The sequence below is a fragment of the Phymastichus coffea genome, unplaced genomic scaffold, assembly GCF_024137745.1.
Source record: "Phymastichus coffea isolate CEN01 unplaced genomic scaffold, Cenicafe_Pcof_1.1 PCOF00006, whole genome shotgun sequence".
Taxonomy (NCBI): Eukaryota; Metazoa; Arthropoda; class Insecta; order Hymenoptera; family Eulophidae; genus Phymastichus; species Phymastichus coffea.
The window spans coordinates 5,855,139-5,882,350 of NW_026706817.1; the positions used below are offsets into that span (position 1 = coordinate 5,855,139).

Below are 27,212 nucleotides of genomic sequence, written 5' to 3' on the forward strand. Positions count from 1 at the left end.
TTATATTTTGATAACATTTCATAAATAAATATCCTTATAGATATTTAAAATCTAAATAAAATGAGATATTCAGTTAAATTACTGAGGATAGATGTTTCATGAATTATATATGATGGTATAATATAAATTATTATAATTATGATTAATATTACTATAATTATCTAAAGAAATAAAAATACTATAATATTAAAAATGATTTCAATAAATTACTATATTTGACGGTTTTTCATGCTGAGTTTTTCTCTGAGGTCCGTACTCGCTCTCTGCGAAAATTCTGTTGGTACGTTCGACTATAGTCTATAGTCCGACCATTCATCCGCCATCCGCTTGACACGTACGATGACCGTTGAGTGACCGCAGCACTCACAGCAGCAAAAGCTACCTCCGCAACAGATTATTCTCGTATCAACACCTATAAGTACTTGGTGGTAACGATTGTATTTCAAATAGAAAACGAAGTCAGTAACAGTATATACATACCGACCTTAATGGATAAAAATTTTTGTTTTGTATTATTATAATCAGTATTATTAGTAACGTTACAATTATTACAGAGCATTAATTTAGAAAACGGAGTCATTTTGCAGTATATAAGTAAGTATTTGAATCTATTGAAATTTTTGTAAATTAAAAGTATCTTAAAAACTAAAAATTCATCGTATGATTCAAGATTAATTTTTTTCAAATACCTCCATTATTTTTAAATGTCGTGTATATAAATTGCAGGAAAATACATTTTCTATTCATTTTACACTAATTTGTTTTGAAAGAAAAAAAGGGATATTTCAAGATTTTTTTCAACATTTTCATAATATTTTTACAATCTTTCAGTATCAAGAAGGGCAAACGTCATTTTTGATGAAGTTTATTGAAGGAAATATAATATTACATTTGTGGTTATCATTTATAATTATATAATGATATGATAATTTACTTTTTTCGATGGAAGCATTTAGTTTACCATAATATTAATATATTTATCACTATTCATTGTACCTTCTATAAAATGCAGGTCACCTGTTTCTTTGCCCGACAAACAACCCCAAATTATTACAGATCCACCACCTTTCTATACTTTTGCGGAATGACAATTACTCTTGAATTTTTCGCCAAACGTCTCACTCGTTTGGGTCATTAAAAATGTAAAAAAAATTTTGGAATATCTAAATATTTTTGTTTTTAAAACAAATTAGTTTAAAACTGATAGAAAACGTATTTTTCTGCGATTTATGTATTTAAAAATAATAGAGGTATTTGAAAAAAATTGACCTTAAATGCAGTAAATGAAAGATTTTCGAATGATAAAAATTAGACGGTATTTGTGTGCGGTTTGAACAATTTTATAGCTATTTGAAATTTTTGTCAATTGATCTTGAAAGTTGAAAAAATATAAGGAAGAAAGAATTATTCCATGATATATTGATACAACATTTGTAGAGTGTTTCTAGTATAACGAAATCGACGATATTACGTGGTTACAAAAAATATTACTTTTTAAATTCAAATCTGCAAAAAAATTCTGTAGTGAATCAAACCTACATCGGATTGAGGTTTTTTTGTTTATAAAGACATTAATTTTGAATAAAAAAAATATTGGGAACGACTACTAAAAAATTTGAAACTCCAAGGCTCTGTAAAGCTTAAAAATCGTAAATAAAATGAAGCGGAATTGGGGGTGCCTCTTAATTTTGAGTAGCTTGTCTGACTACATTAAAATTTTTTTCTTTTTATATAGTAAATCCACTCGTCCATTTTTTTACAATAACATCTATGTCAATTCTGTGATATTTTTTGTAGACATAGATCTTATATAAATGCTTAAAATATTTACCAAGGATGACTCTTTAATAGATTTTTTCACCTTTTTCTTTAAAAATTAGCAATGAATTTTTTAATAATATGCATAATCCCATAATAAATCTTACAATTTTTTCATTTAAGTTTTTTCATAAAATATGGATAATTTTGATGCAACTGACCAATGTTGCAATTGCTCCAAAAAAAATCTAAGTAAGACAGCCACACAATTAAAGATTATTGATTTAGAAAGTGAAGTTGAAGCTGTTCTTCAAAAATTAAATATAGATAATGTCAGTGTTGGATCTAAACTTTGTGATAAATGTAGAAGACTTGTTTTTTTTGGTACAAAAAAATCTAAAGTTGATGAGCAACCATCAAGTAGTGATCAAAGTCAGCCAACGAGTTCTCAGGAAGTACCTAGCTCACAGAGTTCGGGAAGTGTCTTCGAGGTAAAATTAAATAATCCTAAAGAAATATAACCTACTGTTGAGCTACCCCTTAAAAGAACTTTTGCCTCTCATAGCGTGTGTTTTGTCTGTAAAGATACAAATAAATTGATTCTTGTGCCATTGAATGCAAGATTACAATGTTTCAATGAATTGAAAATTTTTATTCCAGATGGCAATCGCGTTTGTTCTAAACATTTAATCAAAAAACGATTTTTCCAAGATGAATTAAAATTAATACAAGTATACGGTAACACAAGTTTTTTAACTGCAGATGAAATATGTTTATTTCTGTATGAAATATCAGACTTAATGTCGCAAACATTCTTAGATAAAATTAAATCATCAGAGCTTAGCAAGAAACAATTATTTTCTTTTACAAGTCTCTCTGATAATCAATTACAAGAGTTGAGTAAATTGTTAGTTTCCATGAGATCATCACATTCTAGGGACGTTACACAAGCTTTGGTCATATTTTTATTCAAACTACGGACTGGATCATCGAATAATTTTATTTCGTCTATTTTTGGAATAGATAATGAAATAAAAGTCTCAGGTTTTTGCGAATCGATAATTAATTCACTTGAAAAAGACATCTTGCCCATATTCTTTGGAGCAAAAAGTATCTCAAGGGAAGAATTAATTCATGATCATACTTCTATTTTTCTCAAAAAACTTTTTAGTTTAACGAACGTGCTTGCTTTGGTATTTGACGGTACTTATTTACGTCATCAAAAAAGTAAAAATAATGACTATCAACGGAAATCATATTCAGGTCATCATAAGAAATATCCTTTGATTAAGCCATTTACTATTTGTACCACAAACGGGTTCGTCGTAGATGTTCCTGGTCCGTTCTTAGCTATGGAAAACGATGCAAGTATTATGAAAAAAGTGATGGAAGATCCGAATGGTGTAAGAACTATCATGAGAGAAGGTGATGTTTGTATTGTGGATAGAGGTTTTAGGGATGTGGTACCTTATTTAGAAAGTCTTGGATATAGGGTTCTTATGCCCGCCTTGAAAGGGAAAAGGCCCAACTTGACAACATCTGAATCAAATGAATCTCGTTATGTTACAAAATTGAGATGGGTAGTGGAGGCCGTTCACAGTATTCTTGGGAAAAAATATAAACTTCTCCACCAGCAGTTGAATAACAAGCTTCTACCAAAAGCTGGCGCATATTATAGAATCGCTTGTTTCTCAACAACCGTTTTGGAAAGCGTTTGAACAGCGATAAAGATGAAGATGGATTGCAAGATATAATTATTGAAAGAATGCTGAAATGTAATCAAGATGAAAATACTTTGGCATCAGAAGTTGCGACAGCCAGATGGTCTAGACGATCTACTACTATGACTAAACTAACGTCAAATGAAGTAACTGACTTTCCGGAGATGACGGGATCTTAAGATTTTATTTTCAGGTAGCTATCAAATAGGTCAAGCCGTCTGTTATCTGGCTGAATTAATGGATGAGAATCAAAATATCAATTTGGAGTATATTAAGTTGAAACCAAATATTATTAAAGTATTAGTAAGATCCAGGCATATAAATAGTAAGACCTATAAGTGCTACGTTGAATACAAGCCTAATTCAATCGGCTATAGCTGTATATTCTACGACACGCATGCGACTGTGCGAACGGATTACGAACTGTAGGCTCTTGCTCACATATCACAGCAGTTATATACTACCTCAGTAATGCTAGATATCAATCGAAAATTATTAGACCAGCAAAAATTCTTTCTGATTTGTTTTCCTCCATGAAGATAGTGATGAAGATTAAGAATAATATTGTAATTAAAATTGATAATGTTAATGTTCTTGTAAATTTTAATTGATATGGATTTATCACATTTACATTGACAATACATTCCATGAACAAATTGAATGCACATATTTATATTTTTTATAAACATTATTTTAATTTCTACTATAATTATATAATTACTTACTCAAGGACATTATTTCATTATAATAATTAATAATTTCAAAATGATCCGGAGTTTTTCTGTACTTGAAGTTGGCTGAATAGGCTCTTTGCAGTTCCAGGGAAGTAATATTTGACTTTATGAATTTTTAGGAGTTGGAAAATTTTTCTAAACTACTTTTTGGTGTTCTTGTATACAGGCAAAGAGTTCTAGAGTATTTATAGGTATTTTAGTACCTAGTGAAGTATCTAATTTTGAGGTTATGTGCTAAAAACATGGCAAAAACGCGAAAAATGTTTTTTCAGTTTTTGAGCATGTTCCGTTCAAAATATGATAATTTGAATAAATGCATTCGAAAGTACGGGAAAAAATACATAAAAAATGATTATGTAGATGTTAGCCAAATATAACCTTCATAACCTAAAAAATCATTGAAATTTCAATAATTTTTTCTGACTTCGATTTTTATCCAAAATATCGGGCTATTTTGTAGTACAAATTTTAATATCCATAAATTTTTACAGAATGTTTGGAGCAAACAGTAAAGCAGGAGAAATTATTTTCACAAAAACCCGTTTTTTACGATTGTGGCACTTTATTGCCACCTAGGGGTCTGAAAATTTAGTTGAGAGAGCCTCTAAATATGCTCTTTCGAATGACTGATCCCCGATAACGATTCATTCGTAGGCAATTTTAACATTGTTAACCCGCTATAGCCTTTCTCATAGCGCGAAATGTTCTATAACTCGAACGTAAATTACAATAGGAAAGGAAAGAATTGCTTAGTTAAGCCCTTGAGAGAAAGAAATTCGGTATAAACCAAGGTTTTTCAATCTCGATCGCTCACTTTGCAAGGTTTGGAGGGAATACTAGCCTGTGCAAAAATGAGCGTATTTATACACAGATTTTCCAGCCTATTTTCGCAGGACAGCCCTCTTTGAGCTGTTTACGAAAGTGTGCGAAACCGTTTTTCTTTGTTTACAAGAGAATAAACAGCAATAACGAATTCTAAAACATGTAAAATTTATAGAAGTAGATATGGATTATTTAAGTATAATTTACAATTAACGCAAAAAGTATAATTAAAAGTTATTAACTAATAAAGTTAGTTAATATAATAGCGCAATATTTACAATAAAATAATGATAAAATTTTACATATAGTAATAGTTTATCGCTTGTAGAAGGAATTCCAAACAAGAACTACTTAAATTAGTTAATAACATTTGAATTATAATCAATTTTCGTATTTTTGCAAAATCTTATAATGCAAATATTAAATCAGTTAATTAAGATTAATAAATTATAACAGTGTTGTTATTATGTACAAAATTAACGAGAGAAAGAGCGCATGTTGCTAAGTTGTTTATATTTTACAAGTTATAAAGAATTATGATAACAGATATCTTAAGGATGCTCTATTTTGCACTATTTCAACGTGTAATTACCTATGGAATAGTTACGTGGGGCGGGGCATATTCTGGTATAATGAAAGGACTTCAAAACCTCCAGACTAGATTATTAAAAATAATCAACAAAAATCAATAAAAATCTTTTAAATATTGATCAAACCGTTTCCTTGGAATCTCTATCACTATAGAAACCTACCACAAATATACAAAAACAAAAGCAAAAAAACCAGGTATAACTGCTTAAACATATCAAAAATATCTAGTCAAATAAGTATCAAAAATAGTTATATAAGGACCATAACATTGTTGAACAAATTACCAAATGAGCTTAAATAATTAACAATACGAGTACAATAAAAAATAATATAATAAAAAATAACTAAAAGAATGGATAAAAGAAAATGCATAACAATGTTAAACGCAAAAAAACAATGGAGAAGACTGAAAATAAACTAAATTGTAATAAACTGGAGCAACTGCTCCTTACATGATACAAAGAAATAATGTATCCGGCATTGGAAGTTTATAAGGATACAAATTTCCAATACAAGACACTACTAGACGTTAGAACAGGTTAGACGTTAGGATATGTTCACAAGATAATTGCAACTTACATTATAATAGATTCCACAATAGATTCAAAAATTATTATAAAGTACCATGCATTTCTACCGATAACTTCAACCAAATCATTAAAATGGCAAATGAATTCCAAGACTGCTATAACAACATTTAAACTCACATAAACAGAAAAAAGAAGGCTTTAATACGCCCTTTCACAAGAGCCTCCTAACAATAAAATTTATAAATGCTTCTCACTCCGAATCTGAATCTACAATAGCAAATGACAAACTAAAATACAAACCTATTGAAACTGTCTTCAACGTAATAAATAAAATAACTGTAGATAATAGCAATAAATCAATTTCAAATAAACCAGTAATCCAATTCAACAATCAAATTGCTATAGGATGACTTACGGTGACATCGATTACATAGGAAATAACAAAACTACTCTAAACCCTACTCTATTTTAACAGAGGTTTACAAGGTATACAAACTTTTGTGAGCTCTGTTTACCCACTTGAACTTCACTTTAAACACAAAGATCACATAGTACTTGATGACATCGTATTTGCCTCAACCTGACAATATCTCTATAACACTACACCAGAGAATTTTGCCCTACTACAGAGTAACTTGTGGAATTGGACTTACTTGCTCAACAAAATTCAACCACAGCGAAAGAGTAAAATACATTATGGATCACAATGCCATAACAGGAAACTATACCATAGCTAAATCAAGACTTATTAGATTCTGGTGAAGAAGAATATCGAAAAAGTGCAATTATTTAATAAAAATTTATTTAAATTACTATATCATTTTTAAGTTAGTAATAAGTGCATCCAGACCAGCCAACTAAAAATTTTTCTCTACTGGATTGCAAATTTTGTAAAAAATTTTTGTAATGTACGAGGGTGGTCCGATAAGTACTTAGCCTACAAAAGAAAAACGAAAATTTTGGAAAAATGACGTTCTATTTTTCAACATAGTCTCCGTTTAGTTCAATACACTTGGCCCAGCGATACTCCAACTTCTTTAACCCGTCTGAAAAATACGTTTCCTCGAGGTCTGAAAAGTAGGCTTACGTGGCAGCGATTACCTCCTCATTCGACTCAAATTTCTGCCCGGCGAGTGACTTTTTCAAGTTTGGAAACAAAAAAGAAGTCGCACGGGGCTAAATCTGGAGAATACGGTGGATGGGGCAGCAGTTCGTAGCCTAATTCGACCAATTTGGCCATGGCGACGGCGGAGGTGTGAGCCGGTGCGTTGTCATGGTGGAAGAGCACTTTTTTCTTCGCCAAATGGGGCCATTTTTTCTGAAATTCGACGTAGAATCGGCCCAATAATTCGGCATAGTACAGCCCTGTGACCGTTTTGCCCCTCTCCAGGTAGTCGATGTAGATCACACCTTGTGAATCTCAGAAAACGGTAGCCATCACCTTTCCGGCCGATGAGGCAGTTTTCGCCTTCTTCGGAGCACTTTCGCCGGATAAAATCCACTGTTTCGACTGTTCCATGATATCTGATGTATACTAGTGGATCCATGTTTCGTCGACTGTCACGAAACGACGCAGAAACTCCTTCGGATTGCGCTTAAACAGCGTCAGACATTGCTCTGAAGTTGTCTCACGGTTGCGCTTGTTATCCGGAGTGAGCAAACGCAGCACCCATCGCGCCGACAGCTTTCTCATGCCCAAAATTTTATGCAGGACATGACCCACGCGGTCTTTTAAAATGCCTACGATCTTAGCTATCTCGCGCAACTTCAATCGTCGATCTGCCAATACGAGATCATGAATTATTGTCACGATATCCTCCGTGGTAGCCGTTTTCGGTGACCTGGACGTGGCTCTTCAAAAATCGACGTGCGACCATGTTGAAACTCGTTAAACCAAATTTTGACGGTCGCCATCGAAGGAGGAGAGTACACAGTATCCAAGCGCTTTTTTAGTTCGCTGCGCGATTTCCCTTCCAAAAACAAGAATCGAATCACCGACCGATACTGCTCTTTTTCCATTTTTCAAAAATCAACGGACACTATTGCTTTCACACGCTCTCAAAAATAAACTACAACTCCGATCCGGCTGAAATCTTGACAGTAACCATCGAGAAGGTTGTACTACGTGATAAAATATTTCTTTTGCGAGAGTGGCGCACATCGGGCGGTGAGGCTAAGTACTTATCGGACCACCCTCGTATATATACGATTCTTTTGTAATTATGTATATGTACTATGGTTAATAATAATAATAATAATAATACGACGTGGACGCACTGGTACCCCTCACCTTTGTCGTTGAGGAACTCACCAGAGCAACGAATGCGATGAAGACGGACAAGGCGCCGGGACCAGACGGAGTACCGGCCGAGATCCTCCGGCTCGCGGCTCGCCTACAGCCGGAGATACTCCTCGACCTGTACAATACGTGGTTGGCGACAGGAACGTTCAGCGACCGATGGAAAGTGGCAAGGCTCGTCCTTATCTCAAAAGGTAGGAGCGATCCTGGCACGCCTTCGGCCTACCGACCGTTGAGTGTACTTGACACAACTGGTAAACTCTTTGAACAACTACTAAGACTAAGATTGATAGACGCGATACAGACCGGAGGGGGTTTCTTAGACTTGCAGTTTGGTTTCAGGAGGGGTCGATCGACGATTGGAGCGATCCAAAAGGTGGTCGACTTTTTCCCGGAACTAGACAGACACTGCCACGCCGCGCAACCTATAGTGTTGCTGGCGACGCTCGACATTAGGAATGCTTTTAACTCGGCTAGGTGTAAGGATATCTTGGAGACGCTAAAAAGTAACATCGGGATCCCACCATACCTGCTTCAGGTTGTGAAGGATTATCTATAAAACAGATGGATAACGTATGAGACTATCGAAGGACAAGTAACGAGACAGGTCACCGCTGGGGTGGCACAGGGGTCGATACTGGGATCTCACTTCTGGAATAGTTTATACGATAGCTTGCTTCGGCTTGGGATGCCGCTCGGAGTGTCACTCGTCGCCTACGCTGATGACATGGCGGCGGTGATTACGGAGAGGTCCCCGAAGCTGGCGCAACTGGCGTTGAACCAGACCATGAGACGAGTTGGACGATGGATGACAGATCACGGACTACAAGTCACAACAGAAAAGACGGAACTGATGTTTCTCACGAGAAGATGCATACAGACGATACTGCACATGAGGGTGGGGACATACGAGATGGAGATCAAGAGGGAATTGAAGTACCTTGGGGTAACCCTCGATAAGAAGATGACTTCCTGGCCTCATATACAGAAGACAACCCAGAAAGCGGCAGAGAGGATAGCATCATTAAGTTGCCTGATGACAAATATGACGTAACCGGGGATACAGCGACTATTAATGGCGACAGCTCACTCGATCCTTCTGTACGGTGCAATCGAAGCAAAGAAATACTGTAAGACGATGATGATGGTACAGAGACAGGGCGCACTGCGAATCGCTTGCTCCTACCGAACAGTCTCTGCACAGGCAGTTTTGGTGGTGGCTGGCGTAATTCTTGTGGATCTCCTGGCTTTTGAACGCAAAAAGATCTACGAGAGCAGCGCGGGCATGGGACAAAAGAAGGCGACAATCGCTGAGCGTGACGGGACAATTGACATGTGGCAAGGGCGATGGACAGAAGAACGAGGTGGTAACTGGACAAGACGACTGATATGGAACTTGAGGCTATGGCTCGGAAGGAAATTTGGTGATGTAAATTTTTACGTCACCCAGCTCTTAACGGGTCACGGGTACTTCCGACGGCAACTTCACAATATAAACAGAATACGAACTCCCGACTGTAAATACTATGGACACCAACAAGACGATGCGAAACATACGTTTTTCGCGTGTGACCGCTGGACAAGACTCAGACAGGAACTGAAAAGAACGGTCGACAGTATCACCCCCGATAACATTGTGGCGGTGATGCTACATGAACCCGAATGGTGGCGCTTAGTCGCTACCTATACGGAAACTATATTGAGACGTAAGAACGCGGACGACTGCCTGACAGATGACTGAGCAGACGGAGTGAGGCGACGTAACGAGATACGGTGGAACAACACGAACGGACGAATACAGACAGAACCTCCTCTCAGAAGTAATATCAACATAATCCCTGGCTAAGGAAAGGACACCAAGGAGATAATTGTTTAGTGGGTAGGCCTGTTTTTTTTGGGAGTCCTACATATCCCTTTAGTCAGCAAGACTAACTTAAAGGGAATCGGCAAAAAGGATTCTGCAACTCGTTGTAAAAAATAATAATAATATAATAATAATAATGATGATAATAATAATAATAATAATAATATTAATAATGCTGATCTGGCTCAGCGAGTGGTCACACTTCACTGGGAAAATGCTAACTTCCAACGTCCACTACCGTGTTCCGTAGAAACATCACCCGTCGCGTTAATTCTCTTAGCAGCAACGCTATAACGGACATGGCCAAGAGGGGGAATATGGCTTACGTATGATGCAAGAATACGTACCTTGCTGATGTGTTTCAACCACTCATAACTCACACTCATACGGTATTTTTCTTCAGTATGGATGCCGGGACCCTATAAACGGTTTTATCCCTAAAGAAAGTGTCAAACAGAGCCCCTATAATTGGGTATTATCCGGTAGAGAACATGAAGGGCAGATCAGTTCAGTAGATACAAATTGAGAGAGGAAAAAAAAGCTGATCAAGAGAGGAACTTCTCATGTCTGTATGCATCTTCACTCTAGAGTGTACAGCGGTAACACCAGTAGGCACTACTGGGCCGCCAATAGGATAGGGCTCGAACCCACGTTTAGCCAACATGGGAAGCTGCCCCGTACATTGGTATAGCAAAAGCTAGGAATCTTGCCTCCCGTAGTAGTGCCGATTGGCGATCGGATGGGTTCCATGCTGCGGGAGGTGGGGGCTAGGAACGTTTACGTTGGTAGTTGCACGGATTTGCCACTATATACGAAGTTCACTAGATTGTTAGGATACTCAGGTACTGGAAAATTTGAGGCAGGATCACTGGTCTTACCAATCTTCGATGTGTTATTTCTGACCACTACATGATACTTCTGAAAAACGCACTCAAGAGAATAAGATGGAGAAGGTGAAAATAATACTGCAGGTTTCTCAGTGCCATTTGCGCAAAATATCGCAAACTCACAGCAGTCCTCAGTGCAACCCAGTACTTCAAAAACATCGAGACCAACAACCTTGGGCACTACAGACAACGGATAGACTGCCGAACATCTCTGAAATCTTCGAGCACAGCTCAAACGCATCAATATTGTACTTAAAAAGATGGAGGTACGGGCGAAATTTAAAAAAAATATAAGTACGAACGTAAAATATGGTCTGGTTGAGATAAAGGAAGCAATTGAAACCGCGTGGAATGAATGCAATCGCTTAAAGCCCCCTCCTAGAAAATGCTGAAAACGCGACAACAGATAGACAGAAGAGAAGCAAGAAGACCACCGAAGCTAGCCCCAAGCAAACTATTGTTTTCCAAAAAGTAGAAGATTCTCAACAAGGCTTCAACAAATTGGTCGCCAGAAAAGAAAGAAAAAGATACTCAACCCATTCAAAAGGAACAGGACAAAAGGCAGAGGGAGATGAAAAGACAGTGACAGAAAGTAGCATTTTGTCTCACAAAAGACAGACAAAAACAAAGACGAAGACAAAAAGTTGTAAATGACGAGGGATCGTACCCATAAAACCGGCCGACGGGAAATCGAGAAACTGGACTGGACAGGGATTTCGGTATACATGTACGACCAAAGCAAGGTAGTGTACAAAGTCGAAGATAACGTAGTACAGACGATCCTTCCAAAAGGACGAATTAAAATTGGATGGGTTAACTGCCGTCTCAAACAGAGATTGACAATACCGAGTTGTGATAGGCGTCTCGGCTACGGCTATCAAAAGGAGCGTTGTAACAGAATAGACAGACGAGGAAACTACTGAAGGTGCGACAAAGTCGGCCACATCAGCAAAAGCTGCAATACCACGGACCCAACATTCTTTCGATGCTCCGGAGTCAACCACGAGAGAGTTAAACATCTCTCGTGCGCCATTGCGTGCAAAGTCTTTCGGGATACGCTGGAGAAACGAAGAAGGTCGACAAAAACATGAATAGTATAGTCTTACAAGGAAATCTGAGCCTATACAACTACTGCTTCCTCAAATCGCGAATGAACGAAACGCAGACATATTAATTCTGAGCGAACAGTATCAAGACATGATCACGCGGCTTACATATACCTCGGGCATGTCGACCATCTGTTTGGCTATCTTAGAAGTAGAAGATAGACTAGCTCAGACTATACTTCGAAAAGGACGAATAAAAATCGGATGGACCAACTGCTGCATTAGACCTAAGCGAACGGTACCCAGGTGCTATCAGTGCCGTGGGTACAGACATAGGAGAAATGACTGAAAAAACCCAGATAGATCAAGGTGTTATTGAACATGTGAACAGAAAGACCAGAAAAGTAAGACGTGTGAGACGAGACAGACAAAGTGTTTCCTCTGCTCCGATTCGGGACTCAAGGAGTTGGCATACAAACTGGGATCCGAGTCGTGTACCCTCTTCAGGGCCGCGCTTGAAGAGTGCAGAAGATAGATTAAGACATGACAAGGGTACTTCAAGGCAATCTGCACTGATGTAAGGCAGTACAGCTACCTCTACCTCAATGAACGACTGAACGCAACGTAGACATACTGATACTGAGCGAGCAGTATCAGAACTTACGTATTTTGGATAGGTGGTTTTCGAAAGCTTCGGATATGTCAGCTATCTGGGTAAGGACTACGCAGGGTCATCGTGTATTCGCCACCTCGAATAGAGAGGATTATGTTTGGGCGATGGTGAGCGCTATAACCTATGTTAGCGTCTATCTCACCCTGAACTGTACAGCCACAGATTTTGAAGAAAAAATAGGTATGTTGGAAGATAACCTGAGAAATTTATCGGGAGATCTTGTTGTTGCGGGTAATCTTAACTACAGAGCGATCGAATGGGGTATAACAGCGACGGATCAAAAAATGAGACTGCTACTAGAGATGGCCGCAAGGCTAGATCTGATGATAGTTAATCTGGGACGAACTCCTACGTATAGAAGATCACGTTTTGGATACTCAGGAGCCGATGTACCTATGACGACGAACAGCCTCTCGTTGCGAGTAGGGCGATAGCATGTGATCGAGAACTTCACGGACAGCGATCATTAATATATCGTCTTCGAAGTAACGAGTCGCACTGAGATGCCACGAAACGGTCTTGCGGGGTCCTGACGCCGTAAGCACTAGAATCTGGAAAAACAGGACGAAGACCGCTCTTGGAAGATGCTGTTAACTACGGTAGTGCCTTTTGACGCAAGTCCAAAAGACATCACGGAATATACGCGGACCGATTGGATTACTGATGATTAAAGATGATATCACTGATCACGTGACTTTGCAAGGCTTCTATGCCACGCAGACACGATAAACCGAACAGAAAAGCAATGTACTGGTGGTCTAACTAAACCGTTCTCCTCCGCAGACACTGTACAGCGTGCCATAGACGGTTAAATCAGACACGAACAAGGGTAAACCCTAACGTTGAGGAACTGTTGGACTCTTAGAAGAACGCACGTAAAAGGCTGACTTAATCTATCAAGGATAACAAGAAATGATGTTGTAAATGACTGTGCGTGGATGTGGACAGAGATCCCTAAGGACAAGGTTAAAGGATAGTAGTCGAGAAAATTGGACTTCTCGGCCCACTAGAGCGCAAAGACATGACGCCAATAGACGCTAATAGTGGGCTGTCTTTTCCCGGCCTACTCGGTGAAGAAGGAGCCCACGGATCACCACGATCTAGCTTTTCGGAATTCACAGAAGCGTAGTTTACTCCCAAATATGTACAGATTTACTCTTGGAAATGTACAGTACGAACTTACTGATCGACTCATTGGTGATGCGGTGAAAAATAGTAAGATTAGTTTTGCTGTATAAAGGAAAAAGAAAGCCTAGCGCTTCTTCTTCCTATAGATCCTTGAGCCTATTAGACACCGCTAGAAAATTGTATGAAGCACTACTAACAAGGTCACCTCCCAACCCGACTCCATCGATTTTAATGAGTTTTAGATATGTTGTAATACTCGAAAAAATATTCGACACGTGTTTTTTTTTATCAGCTGACATCCACTTTTGAAGAAAATCTACCCCTGAAACTACCCTGAAAAATGATGTTTTTAATATATCTCTGCATCTAATAAATATTTTTATATAAAATCAACGCTAAAATATTTGTTATAAGTAGGTGTTTTATATTATTAATAAATATTCATTAAATTCAGAGATATATTAAAAAACCATTTTTCGGGGTGATTTTCGATTGGTGTCAGCTGATAAAAAATATGTGTCGAATATTTTTTCTAGTATTACAACATATTCAAAAATCATAAAAATTAGTGGGGTCGGGTTGGAGTGGTTTCCTAGTAAGACCACAACTAACGGATGCGATTACGGAAGCCGGAAGAGTGACTGACAGTCAACACGGCTTCCATAAAGGACACTCAACGATAGGCGCAATAAGAAAGATCACCGTGACCTTCCAACGGGTAAACCGAGTATGTTACCGCGCAAGAGACTACTAGTTTTGCTTGCGACATTCGATATTAGAAATCCTTTTAACTCCATCAAGTGGAAGGACATTCTAACTGCTTTACGAGCTTTCAGAATTCTTCCCTACCTCGTGCGGGTAACGAGGGATTACCTACGAGACAGACGAATCACGTACGAGATGACTGAAGGACAGGCTAACAGATACATTACTGCGGGCATAGCGCAGCTGTCAATTTTGGGACCTGATTTCTGGAACGTGGATTACGACGGCCTGCTAAGGCTGGATATGCTGGTGAATGTCTCGCTGGTCGCTTATGTCAATGACGTGGCGGTGGTAATCATTCAGCAATAACCGGAATTGGCAAAGTTGACGTGAGCCAGATCATGCGACGAATAGACAGATGGATAACAGAGCACGGACTGTCGCTGGCTTTGGGGAAGACAGAGTTATTCCTGCTGACCGGAAAAAGGATTCAAACCTCATTTCTATGTCAGTAGGGATGAAATGGAAAATACCAAGGGTAAGGTGAAATATTTAGAGGTGACCCTGAATAGGAAGTTGACCTTTTGGTTTTATATACAGGAAATGGCCGATAAGGCGGCATCGAAGGTTTCTTCGCTTTTCCGCTTCGTGGCAAACACGTATGGACCGAGACAGGAGAAGAAACGCCTGCTAATATCGATGTCCCATTCGATCATGTTGTACGGTGCGGAAATTTGGGCTGACGCGCTCGACGTTAAGAAATACCGCAAATAACATACAGAGACAGGGAGCATTGCAGATAACCTGCGTCTACAAGACTGTCTTGGCCGAGGCAGATCTGGTCGTGGCGAGCGTTATTCCTATAGACCTGCTCGCCAAAGAATGGAAATGGACGTACGAGCAAGCACTGACGTAGGGAGAACCAACGCGGCAGTTGTGAAACGATACAGAACACTAAATGAATGGAACAAACAATGGACAAGAAACGATACGGCAACTTTGATGAGATGCTTGATAAGTGGTCTGAAACCGTGGATACTACGAGAGTTCGGGGAGGTTGACTTTTACTTAACTGAATTCCTCACTGGACACGGATAATTCAGACACTACTTATTTCGACGCAAGCGATCACGGACGCCGGACTGTACATATTGCGGACGTGATAAAGACGATGCAGAGCACGCTGTTTACGAGTGCCCACGATGGAACACGGACTAACTGCAACTGGAAACAAAATCTGGTACAATTACGCCGGACAATACTAAGACGAAAATGTTACACGACGAGGACAAATGGATAGAGGTCGCAACTTTTGTGGCGGCTGTCCTGAGAGGGAAGAAGGCGGATAGATGCTAGAAATTAGGATAAATGTGTGAAAAATACCGCGGGTGAATGATGTATGAAAGGTTGAATGAATGAAACGGACGAAAAGACGTAATGAAACCAATGAAACGAACAGACGTTTAGACAGAACCTGCAGCGGCGAAGTAATACAAAAGTGGTCTCACGCTATGGGTTAATCATAAAATGTAATTTTCCATCCAGGGGAAATGCTCCTAAATCCCCTCAGGGTCATGCTCGATGGATGGCAAGTTAGACGGTTCCCATGGACCACCAAATCCCCTGCCGCGAATGATCTGGTTTAAATAGATTCCTCGTTTTTTTCCATCAATAATAATAATAATAATAATGCAAAACTGGTCCAGTGGGTGATAAATCTTTACTAAGCAAACGCTATCTTTTAATGTCCACGACCATGCCCTGTGAAGACGTTGTCCACTGCGTCACTTTTTTTAGTAGCCACGCTATAGCAGAAATGAATAAGAGGAAATAATGGCTCACATATGACGAAAGAATACTGGTACCTTGATAATGTGTACAACCACTCATCACCCACACTTACACGGAGCTAAGTCTGCATTCACAGTACGGACAAGGTGGCTTTATAAACGGGTATCGCCAGAGATCGAGAAGAAATATTTATATTTCTTTATAAACAGTTATATCTCTAAGGAATACGTCAGAGGGGATTTCTAAAAACAAGTACCATCCGAGAAAAAAATTAGGGAAGCAGATTAGTCTAGCAGAAACCAATCGTAAGAGAGAGATAAAGATGATCAAAAGAGGTTTTCTTCATGCCAGTGTGCACTCCCACTCAAGAGGGTACAGCGTTAATACCAGTGAGCACTACTGGGCTGCCAATATGATGTGGTCCGAACCCACGTGCAGCCGAGTTTGCCTCATATATTGGTATAGCAAATGTTAGAAATCTTGACTCTCGTAGTAGTGCCGAACGATAATCGAATGGGTTCTTTATTACAGATGCTAGGAACTAGGAATATTTACGATGGTGATGTACGCAATAGCTACTGTATACCCAGGTCACTAGACTATCGGGGCGCTCTACTATTGAAAGGGTCGAGGGCGAATCACTGGTCTTAACAATCACGATGATTTACATCTGACCACTTCATGACACTTCTAAACCACACTATAAAGAAAAATATAGATAGAACAACAAAAATATTGCAGGTTTCTCAATTTCAAATGTGCAAAAGATCGTGGACTCACAACAGTCTCTACTGCAACTCAACATGACAAATATACCGACATAGAAGATAAACATGGATATGCACATAGCGGACAAATACGAGGCAACCACCGATAACGAACAGATAAATTTATTTAGATATAAATACCGCTAGAATTTTCGAGTACAGCTCATACTATCGATGCCGTACTCAAAAAAATGGAGGCAAGGACGAAGATACAGAGAAATGTTAGTACGAACAAAACGACGAGTATGACTGTAATAAAGGAAACGTTCGAAATCGCGTGGAATGAATACGATCTCTTAAACCCTCTCTTTGAGAACGTCAAAAATACGATAGATCGACAGAATAGAAGAAAGAGGAAAACCACCGAAACTAGTTTCGAGCAAGCCGCGGCCTATTAGAGGGTTACAGATGAATTGGACTAGACCGCGGTTCCCTCCTCGCAGAAAAAAGAAAAAAACCATAAAACTGACGAATGGCAAAGCAGCAGTGACAGCGACGTTTCTTACACAGAAGATGCGACTAACGGTTTCTGGAACGGCGTCGAGTTCACAGATAGGGAGACTACAGGTTTCAACATCAGCGGCAGCGGTAACTGCCTGTCGGAACAATCCAACATATCAAAGTCGGGCCAAGGCGGCTTTTTATTCCAGAAAAAGAGGTACCCACGTCATATTGGACTGACCAAACGACGGAAAGACGTACGCAGACACATTGCGTTGATTTAAAACCGATATAAATCCTGATGACTTCAAAGTGAGCATTACGGAATACCATAAGACAACGGACGGAGGAATTTGTGCTTTCTCAGTGACGAAACTGACAAACAGAAGTTCCAACAGAAGCTGCGGCAGACTCTCGGAGACGATGGAGCTGTACAGGATTTGACGCACGGACAGAGACTAATCATTCTAGATTTGCACAGTGTCAGACACAAACGACGTCAGGAATGTACTCATATGAGAAACAGGTCACGATGTGGACTTATCTTCGGACCCAACAAAAGCAACGTCAACATGGCAATATTTGAAACAGACAGGGACATAGCACATAGGCTACTCAAAAAAGACAGAATGAAAATTGACTACGTAAAATGCCGGGTCAGGGAGAGACGGACGGTTCCGAGATACTAATGGTGCCTCGGGTACAGAGACAGACGTGCAGACTGTACAGGACCTAATAGAGTACAGTGCTGTTGAAATTGCAGCTTGCCGGGCCATGCCGAAAAAGCTTGCTCGATCAAACAGTCGACATGCTTTCTGTGCTCTGCAGCGCGGATCGGGGAGGATTTGCACGTTCCGGGTACAACGACTCAACGTAATGGATATATCAGAGACAGGATCACAAAGTACTGGAACTTACAAAGGTAAAATAAAAAGTGCTTCGGAGAACTGCTACGAGAGGTGACGGTACCCGTAGAAGCTATCCCAGCAGAGGTCGAAATACGGGAATGATTAGACTGGATAATAGAAAAGATAATAGAACATTACTGTACGATATGAGGCCACAAAGATCCAATGTAATGACAGAGTGAACAAAAAGGCAATGTACTGGAGGATAGACAAGATCGAACTCCTCTGGAGGGAGTCCAATGCCTTCAACAGGAGAGTATATCGCGCGAGAAAAAGGGAGAGCTTTGACACAGATAGACTATAAAGTGCATGCAAGACGGTAGGAAAGACACTGAATACTTCAATCAGAGACAGCAAAAATACATGTGCGAAATAACTTCATGTATAACAGGAACTTATGGACTGACATTTTCTCCAATCTATGGAAGAAGGTTAGACTGCTTCTCGTGCATAAAGGAAACAGAGAACCGCATACACTTGAGTCTTCTAGCAAATAAACTGTAATAAACGCCATGAAACTGAGACTTACGAACACGATAACAAAAAACAGAGGACTGATAGACAACCAATAAGGATTTCGAAGGGTCCGCTCGACTCTAGTGGCGATACGAGAAGTCACAGATGCCTGCCACAGCACGAGGTGCATCTGTTACACGACAAAGCCAATAATGTTTGTCGTGATATTAGAAACATCAGGAACGCCTTCAACACCGCTTGGTGCAGGGATATCCTGGAGGCACTTCATATCTTCGATGTTCCTCCCTACCTTATGCAGGTGTTGAAGGAATAAAAACTAGGACGATGGACTGCGAGGAAATTTGTAGAAGTGAACTTCTTACTGACCTAATAGTCGTGGAGAATTCAGGAAATTCTTATAGGATAAAAGGAATAGAAACAGCCTAAACTTTAAATACTGTAGACAACGAGAAAATGCAGAGCACACAGTTTTTTAGTATAATAAGTGGAATACAGAAAGACGTCGACTGGAGACTTCAATAAGTAGCATTGCACCAGGAAATATAATCACTAAGATGATGTAAAACAAAAATATCTCAACCATAACTGCGATGTATGTTGAAGCTATTTGCGAAGAAAAAATGCAGATGGGTGTCTAGAAGTAGAGTAAATGACGAAAGCATGTGTGCGCGTAAATGCCTGCAGGAAAGACTGATTGTATGTAAATTAACTAATGAATAAAAAACAGGATACAAGTTCTGATCACAAAACGATACTATTATATCATTAGACGACATCGTTTTTATAGCGGGAAGTAACACCAATGCAGTTTCCCACAGGAGAACAGAATATGGTGGATTTTTTAAAATTTTGTTTAACATCGCTCTATTTATATTCCATCAGTGCTAATCAGTAACAGAGGTTTGCAATATATTTTAGAACAAAGCACATAAAAATTCCATATATAAATTGGGTATAAACGTTATAGTTATTGATTTTAGGGCTATATTTTTATTTATTTTATTAACCATCGCGATCACTTTCTTTCACACACACTGTACCGAAGTTTGATCAATGTACATTAACCATTGTTCATCCACTCACACTCTTACTTCTACGATTCTAGATTTATATTCTCATTATACTTACAGTCTATAAAATGGTACATTTAAACGTTTACAATTACCTATTCTTTCTAGGAGGTCTCTAGCGAGACATCAGTAAATATGTTATGAGTTAATAATAAATTATCTTCAGTTATTCTCCTTTTTGTGGAATATGATGAACTTGCCTTTCAAATGATTTACTATAAAAATAGAATGTTCCCGTTTTAATATTACCTTTTCTGTATTAATATTCAAAGATAAATATTTAATAATACATTCAAAAAAGCGAATAGTGAATTAAGGTGAAAATATAATAAAAATTTTTTATAGGTTTCCTTATCAACGAAGTAAAATTACATAAATATTCGACAATATAACATGCTTTTACTACTACTACTATATAGGATAAAAAAATTCATTAATAACATTTTTGGATACAACATCGGTCATTATTATAAGTTATATATGCTTACTTCTGATATAACTTGATTTACTCTTCTTATCCGTTGAAGGTGGGGTATATTTTTATCCATACGAACTAAAGCTTGAAATAAAAGATGCTCTTTCACTGATAATGTGCCAATAAATAGATCATCTTGCTGTACATAAGCCATTTTTGATGTTATAACATTCGAATTCACTGTTTTTCCATTTATAGCTATATTTCCAGAAACTATCATATCTGAGCCGCATTGAAAAGTCAAAACGTTCAATAATGTTGTTTTTCCAGCTCCTGAAGAACCCATTATAACTAATATTTCTTCGGGATATGCTACGCCTGTAACTATTGAAATGAATTAAGCATTATTATGTTATATAATAGAATATATCATTCGATTATTAGCATATAGTAGATAAAAAGTATTTGATTATGTAAATATATTATGATCTAAACTAAATAAATGAAAATTATCACAGTCTCACACAAAAAATAATTACCATGTGCGGTAGATTAAAACACATGAATTATATGTTTTCAGGGTCGCTCAATCTGGATCCGAGATCCATTTCATCTGGCCAGATGGAGTCAAGGTCAAGTCAAGGTCAAATCCAGTAAATCTATTACCAGATAAATTATCCTATATACTTATATATTTTTAGAGTTACTGAATCCGAATTCAAGATTTATTTTACCTGGCCAGCTCACGGTTAAGGTAAAGACAAGATTAATTGAAGAATATCCATTGCTAGTAAAGAATACATGTATATTAGAGCGGTTCAGAAAAATGAAGTTTTTTATTTTTATGTCTCCGAGTTTGGTACCGCAACAGTATAATGCACAGAATGCTGTTTATAGGCCCGCGCCGGGTTCCGGTCGCCCCTTTTCGGGAGTTTGTTTCGGATGCGGTGCGCGGGGTCACCGCCGATCGGAGTGCCCGAGCAATCAGAACAGGCCGGTGGGCGCGTGTTATCGGTGTAATCAGGCAGGGCATTATGCGAATAATTGCCCCCTTTACCAGGCACAGCAGACACCGGTTTACCAGGTGCGCGTCAGGGTTGGATCCGTTTTTCAAAATTGTCCAACTTGCGCCAGGGCCGTGCAGGAAAACTCGCAGGCGGGGGCCGTCTAAACCCCTGCTTAAGTACCCTTGAGCGGGCGTTGCGTGCTCAGGAGGTCCTTCGGAGAACGAGTGCGGGTAGAGCGGGTGCAGTGGAAAAGTTGGGACAAAGAAGAGAATCAGCCGCCGGGTTAAGCAGATGCTTAGCGACAGCCGCTGGCGATCCGCCACCGGGCGCGATTAAAGGAGTCGAGCGGATAGTGGAAACGCGCATGGTATAGGACGTGCGTAGAGCCGAGAATGAGTATTGGAGGAGAGTGATTGAGCAATGCGCACAGCTGAGAAGGGTGGATGACGCGGCGCAGGGGAGCGCACGCTCGGAGGCGGTGAGAGACGCGCGGTTGTCCGTTTCCGCGCCTAGTTGGCCTTGCGCAACGGGGCCGTCGCGGATAGGGGAGACGCGCGGGGATGTTGTGTCGGGGGCGAGCGTGCTGGCCAGCAAGCAGGGTAGCTCGACGTCCGATGTGAATATCTGCCGAGATCAAGTGGCGGTCACGGGCGAGAGATTGAGCGGTTTTGTTAGATTCGCGCAGAAGGGCATGTCGCAATGGTGGAAAATAGGTTTTTCATCAACGTTGACATTGCGGGTGTCACGTACAAGGCGTTCCTTGACTCCGGAGCGCAAGTCTCAGTAGTAGGCCCTGCGATAGGAGATAGGATTAAATCACGATTGAGGCCGTCGCGGATTTCCGTGAAAGGGATCTCGGGAGAGAAACCTAGTATGTGTGGCGATTTGAAATTGGTCTTTGATGTGGGCGGTAGATGCGAGGAACTGATGGTAAGCGTAGTGTGTTGGCTGGATCACGATATCATTCTCGGGGTGGATTTTTGGAAGAAGTGGCGGTTTAACATCGATTATGAGAATCGCCAGTTGCGAGCAGGTGATCGGGGTGAACGGGTTCCTCTCGCGGGTTCCGATGAGTGCGTGGTCGACGTGTTCGCGGAGTGCGCTGGTCTAACGACCTATGAGCAGTCTTAGCGAGAGCAAATCCTAGCGTTGGTCCGCCTGATCGTCCCTGAGCAAGAAGAATCTCCGGCCGTAACGGATGTGATAGAACATGTGATCGACGTGGGAGACGCGCGGCTGATAAAGTCGCCGATGAGACGAATGTCTCCCCCGATTTTGAGCTTCGCGCAAGAAGAGACGACGCGAACGTGGAGAGCCGGGATAATTAGCCCGTCGGATAGCCAATGGTGCAGCGCACCAGTCGTTGTTAGGAAATCGGACGGTGGTTATCGCTTTTATTTGGATTTTCGGCCCGTGAATAAGGTAACCAAGGTAGATGTGTATTCGATACCGAGCATTGACTCGATCTTGGATAAATTACGCGGCGCGGTTTATTTATCGAAGATCGATCTGCGAGCGGCATTTTGGCAGATACCACTTCCGGAAGAAAGTAAGCAGTACCCTGCTTTTGCAGTGCCGGGTCTCGGGTTATGGGAATTTGAAAGGATGGCGTTCGGGCTGGTTAACACACCTGCGACGTTTATGAGGCTGATGGACGCGTTGTTCGGTCTAATGTGTTCTGGTATCTCGATTATTTGTTGGTCGTGAGCGCGGATTTTGAGAGCCACATAAGATGGTTGGAGCGCGTGCTAAGTCGTTTGGTTGGGGTAGGTTTGGAGGTTAATCTGGAAAAATCAAATTTCCTCTGCGCCGAGGTTACGTATCTGGGCTATCGCTTGGATTGCGAGGGCCTTCGCCCCGATCCCGACCGAATACTCCCGATAGTCAATTATCCGGCTCCGACAAGCTTGGAACAGTTGCGGAGATTTTTGAGTATGGTGGGTTGGTATGCACGATTCATAGAGCATGAAAGCGAGATTAACGTTCCGCTCACGAGGCTTTCTCGAAAAGACCAACCGTGGAGCTGGGGTCCGGAACAACAAGAGGCTTTTGAGCGATTAAAGAGAGCGCTAACGGAGGCGCGGGTACTTGCACGGCCGGATTTCGGGCGCGTTTTCTACTTGCATTGTGATGGTGCGTCCTTCGCTGTAGGAGCTTGCCTCGTGCAGAATTTTGACGATGGCGAGCATCCGATTTGCTATGCAAGTCGTATGCTAAACTGACACGAGCGGAACTATACGTTGAGCGAGATTGAATTTTTAACTGTTTTGTTCGCCATGAAGATGTTCCGGCCATATATAGAGGGAGCACACTTCGTAGTTGTGACGGACCATAGTGTACTTACGCGAACTTTAAGCAAATGCGAGTTAACGGGTAGACTGGACCGATGGGTTTTGGAATTTCAGCAGCTAGTCTGTGAGATCGTACATGGAAAAGGAGCGTTGCATCACGTGCCGGATGCGCAATGCCGGATCGCGTGGGTATGAAGATCAAATTGAGGTTTATGCCTTTGAAGCGATTGAGGACGCATGGTATCTGCAGCGAATGAGCGACGTGGTTGAAAGATCAAAGAAATTCGCTAATTGGAAGGTTGAGAATGGCATCCTGTACCGGTACATGCGCAATCATTTGCTTGATCCGATTACGAACCGCGAGGAGTGCTGGTGCTTAGTGGTGCCTGTGGAGTACAGGGAGCTTGTCCTGGGAGACGCCCATTGCGAGCCGTCTTTGGGACACTTTGGACAGGAGAAAACGTATGATTGAGTCGCGCGCGAGTTATATGGCCCGAAGTGTGGTATGATGTGAAAAACTTTGTTGCAGAATGTATCGAATATCAGAAGTATAAGGTCGAGCAATAAGCACCGAAAGGGTTAATGGGAAAGCGCGCGATCGAGCATCCGTGGACTGTAGTTGCGACTGACGTCGTGGAGCTGCTTCGGAGCAAGAATCGGTTTCGGTACATGGTGGTTTTCCAGGACTTGTTTACGAAATGGGTCGAGTTGAAACCCTTACGATCGGCGGATAGGAGGGCCTTGGCTTGCGCTTTTAAGGAGCTTATTCTTTTTAGATGGGAGACGCCGGACTACCTTGTAAGCGATAATGCGCAGGCTTATAAGAGTAAGATTTTTCAGGAAACTTTGCAGGCGTATGGTGTGGAGCATGTGCTCTGTCCTGCCTATCACCAGCAGAGCGACCTGGTGGAGCGCGTAAAGCGAACGTTGAAGATCATGATCGCGATCTTCGTCGAGAATGATCACCGTGCGTGAGATCAGCACCTGCATGAATTTAGGAACGCGATCAATACCGCGATACAGTCGACGACGAGGGTTTCGCCTGCGTTTTTAAACTTCGGGCGCCATTCGAGGCCCGCGAAAAGCTTGCGCCCGAAGGTGCAGGAGCGTGCGCCCATCCTGAAGATGGATCCGGAAGTCTGGAAGGACCGGCTGCTGCGATTGAACTCGTTGCGCGATTTGGTTGCGAAACATATCGAAGGGGTGCAGGAAAGGCAGAAGCGTCACTACGACAAAGGTCGAAGAAGCGCGACGTTACAGGTCGGCGATTTGGTGCTGCGGAGGTTGCATTCGCTTTCAAAAGCCACCGCGGGAAGGAATGCGAGGCTCGAACACAAATTCGTTGGCCCATACCGGTTGTTGAGAGTCGTGTTCCCCGAGATTTATGAGTTGAAAATCGATAATAGGCGCCAAACCGCGATGGTGCACGTGTCTGAGTTAAAGAGGTACATTCCGCGGCGCTGCACTATTAGAGTGAATGAGTAGGTGTGATTGTGATGGTGAGTGGGTATAGGGTAAATAGTGTGTGTTTGTTACAGGTTAGAAATGGAGGACGAGGTGGCTCAGCTCGCCGCTCTCACGGCGGTTGTCGTCGTGAGTGACGGTGAGTTGCCGGACCTGACTGACGAGGAGTCGTCGGGTCCGCTTCAGGAGCTGGTCGGCGACGACGGGCCTGAGAGCAAATCATCCGCTTCGGCCTCGTCCGCGTCGACTGCACCGTCGGTCATCCTCAGGGAGCCGACGAGGATGGAGATTACGGAACTGCTCGAGCTCGATGTAGAGGCCTGCGAAGTTGCTCCGCCGGCCCTCCCTGAAAAGCTCGAGGCCCCTTAAGAGACCCAGTGGAGAGAGTTTGGAGATAGCCCAGCCTTGAGCGGGGAGGTCCGTGATTCCAACGCCTCCGCCCCTGCCCAAGGGCCCCAAGGTGTGCGGCGAGGTCAACCAGGGCGTGGGACTGCGTCGGCGCGAGGCGTCTCGTCCAACCTTGTTGAGGTTGAAGGCACCAACCGCGACCTGGACGCAGGCCATTTAGAAATGTGCCTCGTACAGGCTCGCCACTCTACACATCCGTTCGTTAACAAGACGTAAGAACGAAGAAGAGGAGATTTTAGCGACGAGCTCCGCTAGTCTGAGCGTTCAGCCGTTGGACTGGCAGATACCCGCTGCAAAACCATCAGCAGAAAAGGGATCCGCGACGGGGGTAACGGCCAAATCGTTGCCCCGGGGAGGCCATGGTTTTACCAACGGTCTTCTCAAGGACGTAGAGGAGGACGCGATGGCGAGTGGCCCTGGTCGACAGAAGCCACCACGAGTAGCACCGCAGAAACATGTTCATGCGAGGCTACCGTGGAAACTGTTGGCCCTCCAGTTGGCCGACCCGTTATATCAGTGCCGCCGAGAAGAGCCGGGTACTGGTATTCCCCCAGCGAATTACGTATTGGAGAGGCGTCGCCAGAAGCAAGAGGAGCGTGACGGCATGGGCCGGCGTCGGAAGAAACTGGGGCGCGGGATAAACTTTTTCTCTTACAACATTGAGTTGCCGTTGCACTCGAGGAGGCCGGTGAGTCCCGACCGCATTTCTTCTGCCGTGGGTCCCCCGGAGAGTTGGGAGATGACAGCGGATATGAGGGTCCTGCTTGCCGCAGAAGCAGACCTTCGGAGTCCGTGGTGCCGTTGTCGTTACCAGTGCTCCCGCCGAGCATTTCGCCGCTGGTGGAGCCCGGGACGGATTCGGCGTCGCCGCCGCGTTCCCTTTCGCGATCATCGGTGTCGCCGCCGCATTCGCCTCCGTGTTCACCGGCGCTGCTGCCGTCACCGTTTGATCCCGTCGTGCTGGCACCGGCTCCGGCCGCGGCGGTATCGCCGGTTCGACCGGCGCGCGTGAAATGGCTCGATAGTGCAGGTAATCGCACGATCGGCCCGTTCCTTCGGGGATTGTCGTCAGTCGTGCTTGACCCGGAGTTAGACGTGCTGCCCCATCGGTGTTTTAACTACCGAACGGGCGTGCACCCTCTCACTCCGCCTGCCCGCGTCCACCTAGCGGAAAACCGCTATGTCGCAATTGTGGTCGGCTGGGCGTTACTTTCTGGAGCTGCCCGCGTTGTCGGGAGGCATATATCGCCGAGAAGGAGAAAAAGTTCGAAGAAGGAGTGATTCGGGCCGCTGGAGCCGGTTCTGATCAGGAAGCGCCCGTTGAGAAAGTGCCAGTTATCAGCGTTGTACAGCCGTCTGGGGAGACAGAGGCTGCCGAAGCACCTCGACGGAAGCGCTGTCGGGCCAGGAAGAAG

The 27,212-nt window shown here is 41.9% G+C and overlaps 1 protein-coding gene across 4 annotated transcripts in view; it reads right to left on the reverse strand.

The window, feature by feature from the left end:
- The window catches only part of LOC131668403 (protein white), a 625,545-nt gene that overhangs the window by 373,789 nt on the left and 224,544 nt on the right, over nt 1-27,212 (reverse strand). For 3 of the 4 annotated variants that reach the window (XR_009302267.1, XM_058942521.1, XM_058942544.1), the window contains one exon: nt 20,701-21,011. Coding sequence is in view for 3 of the 4 variants with exons in the window: in XM_058942521.1 (XP_058798504.1) it covers nt 20,701-21,011 (311 nt within the window). In the remaining variant the exon portion in view is untranslated. The remainder of the gene's footprint in view (nt 1-20,700; nt 21,012-27,212) is intronic. The other variant, XM_058942531.1, reaches the window with a different exon arrangement.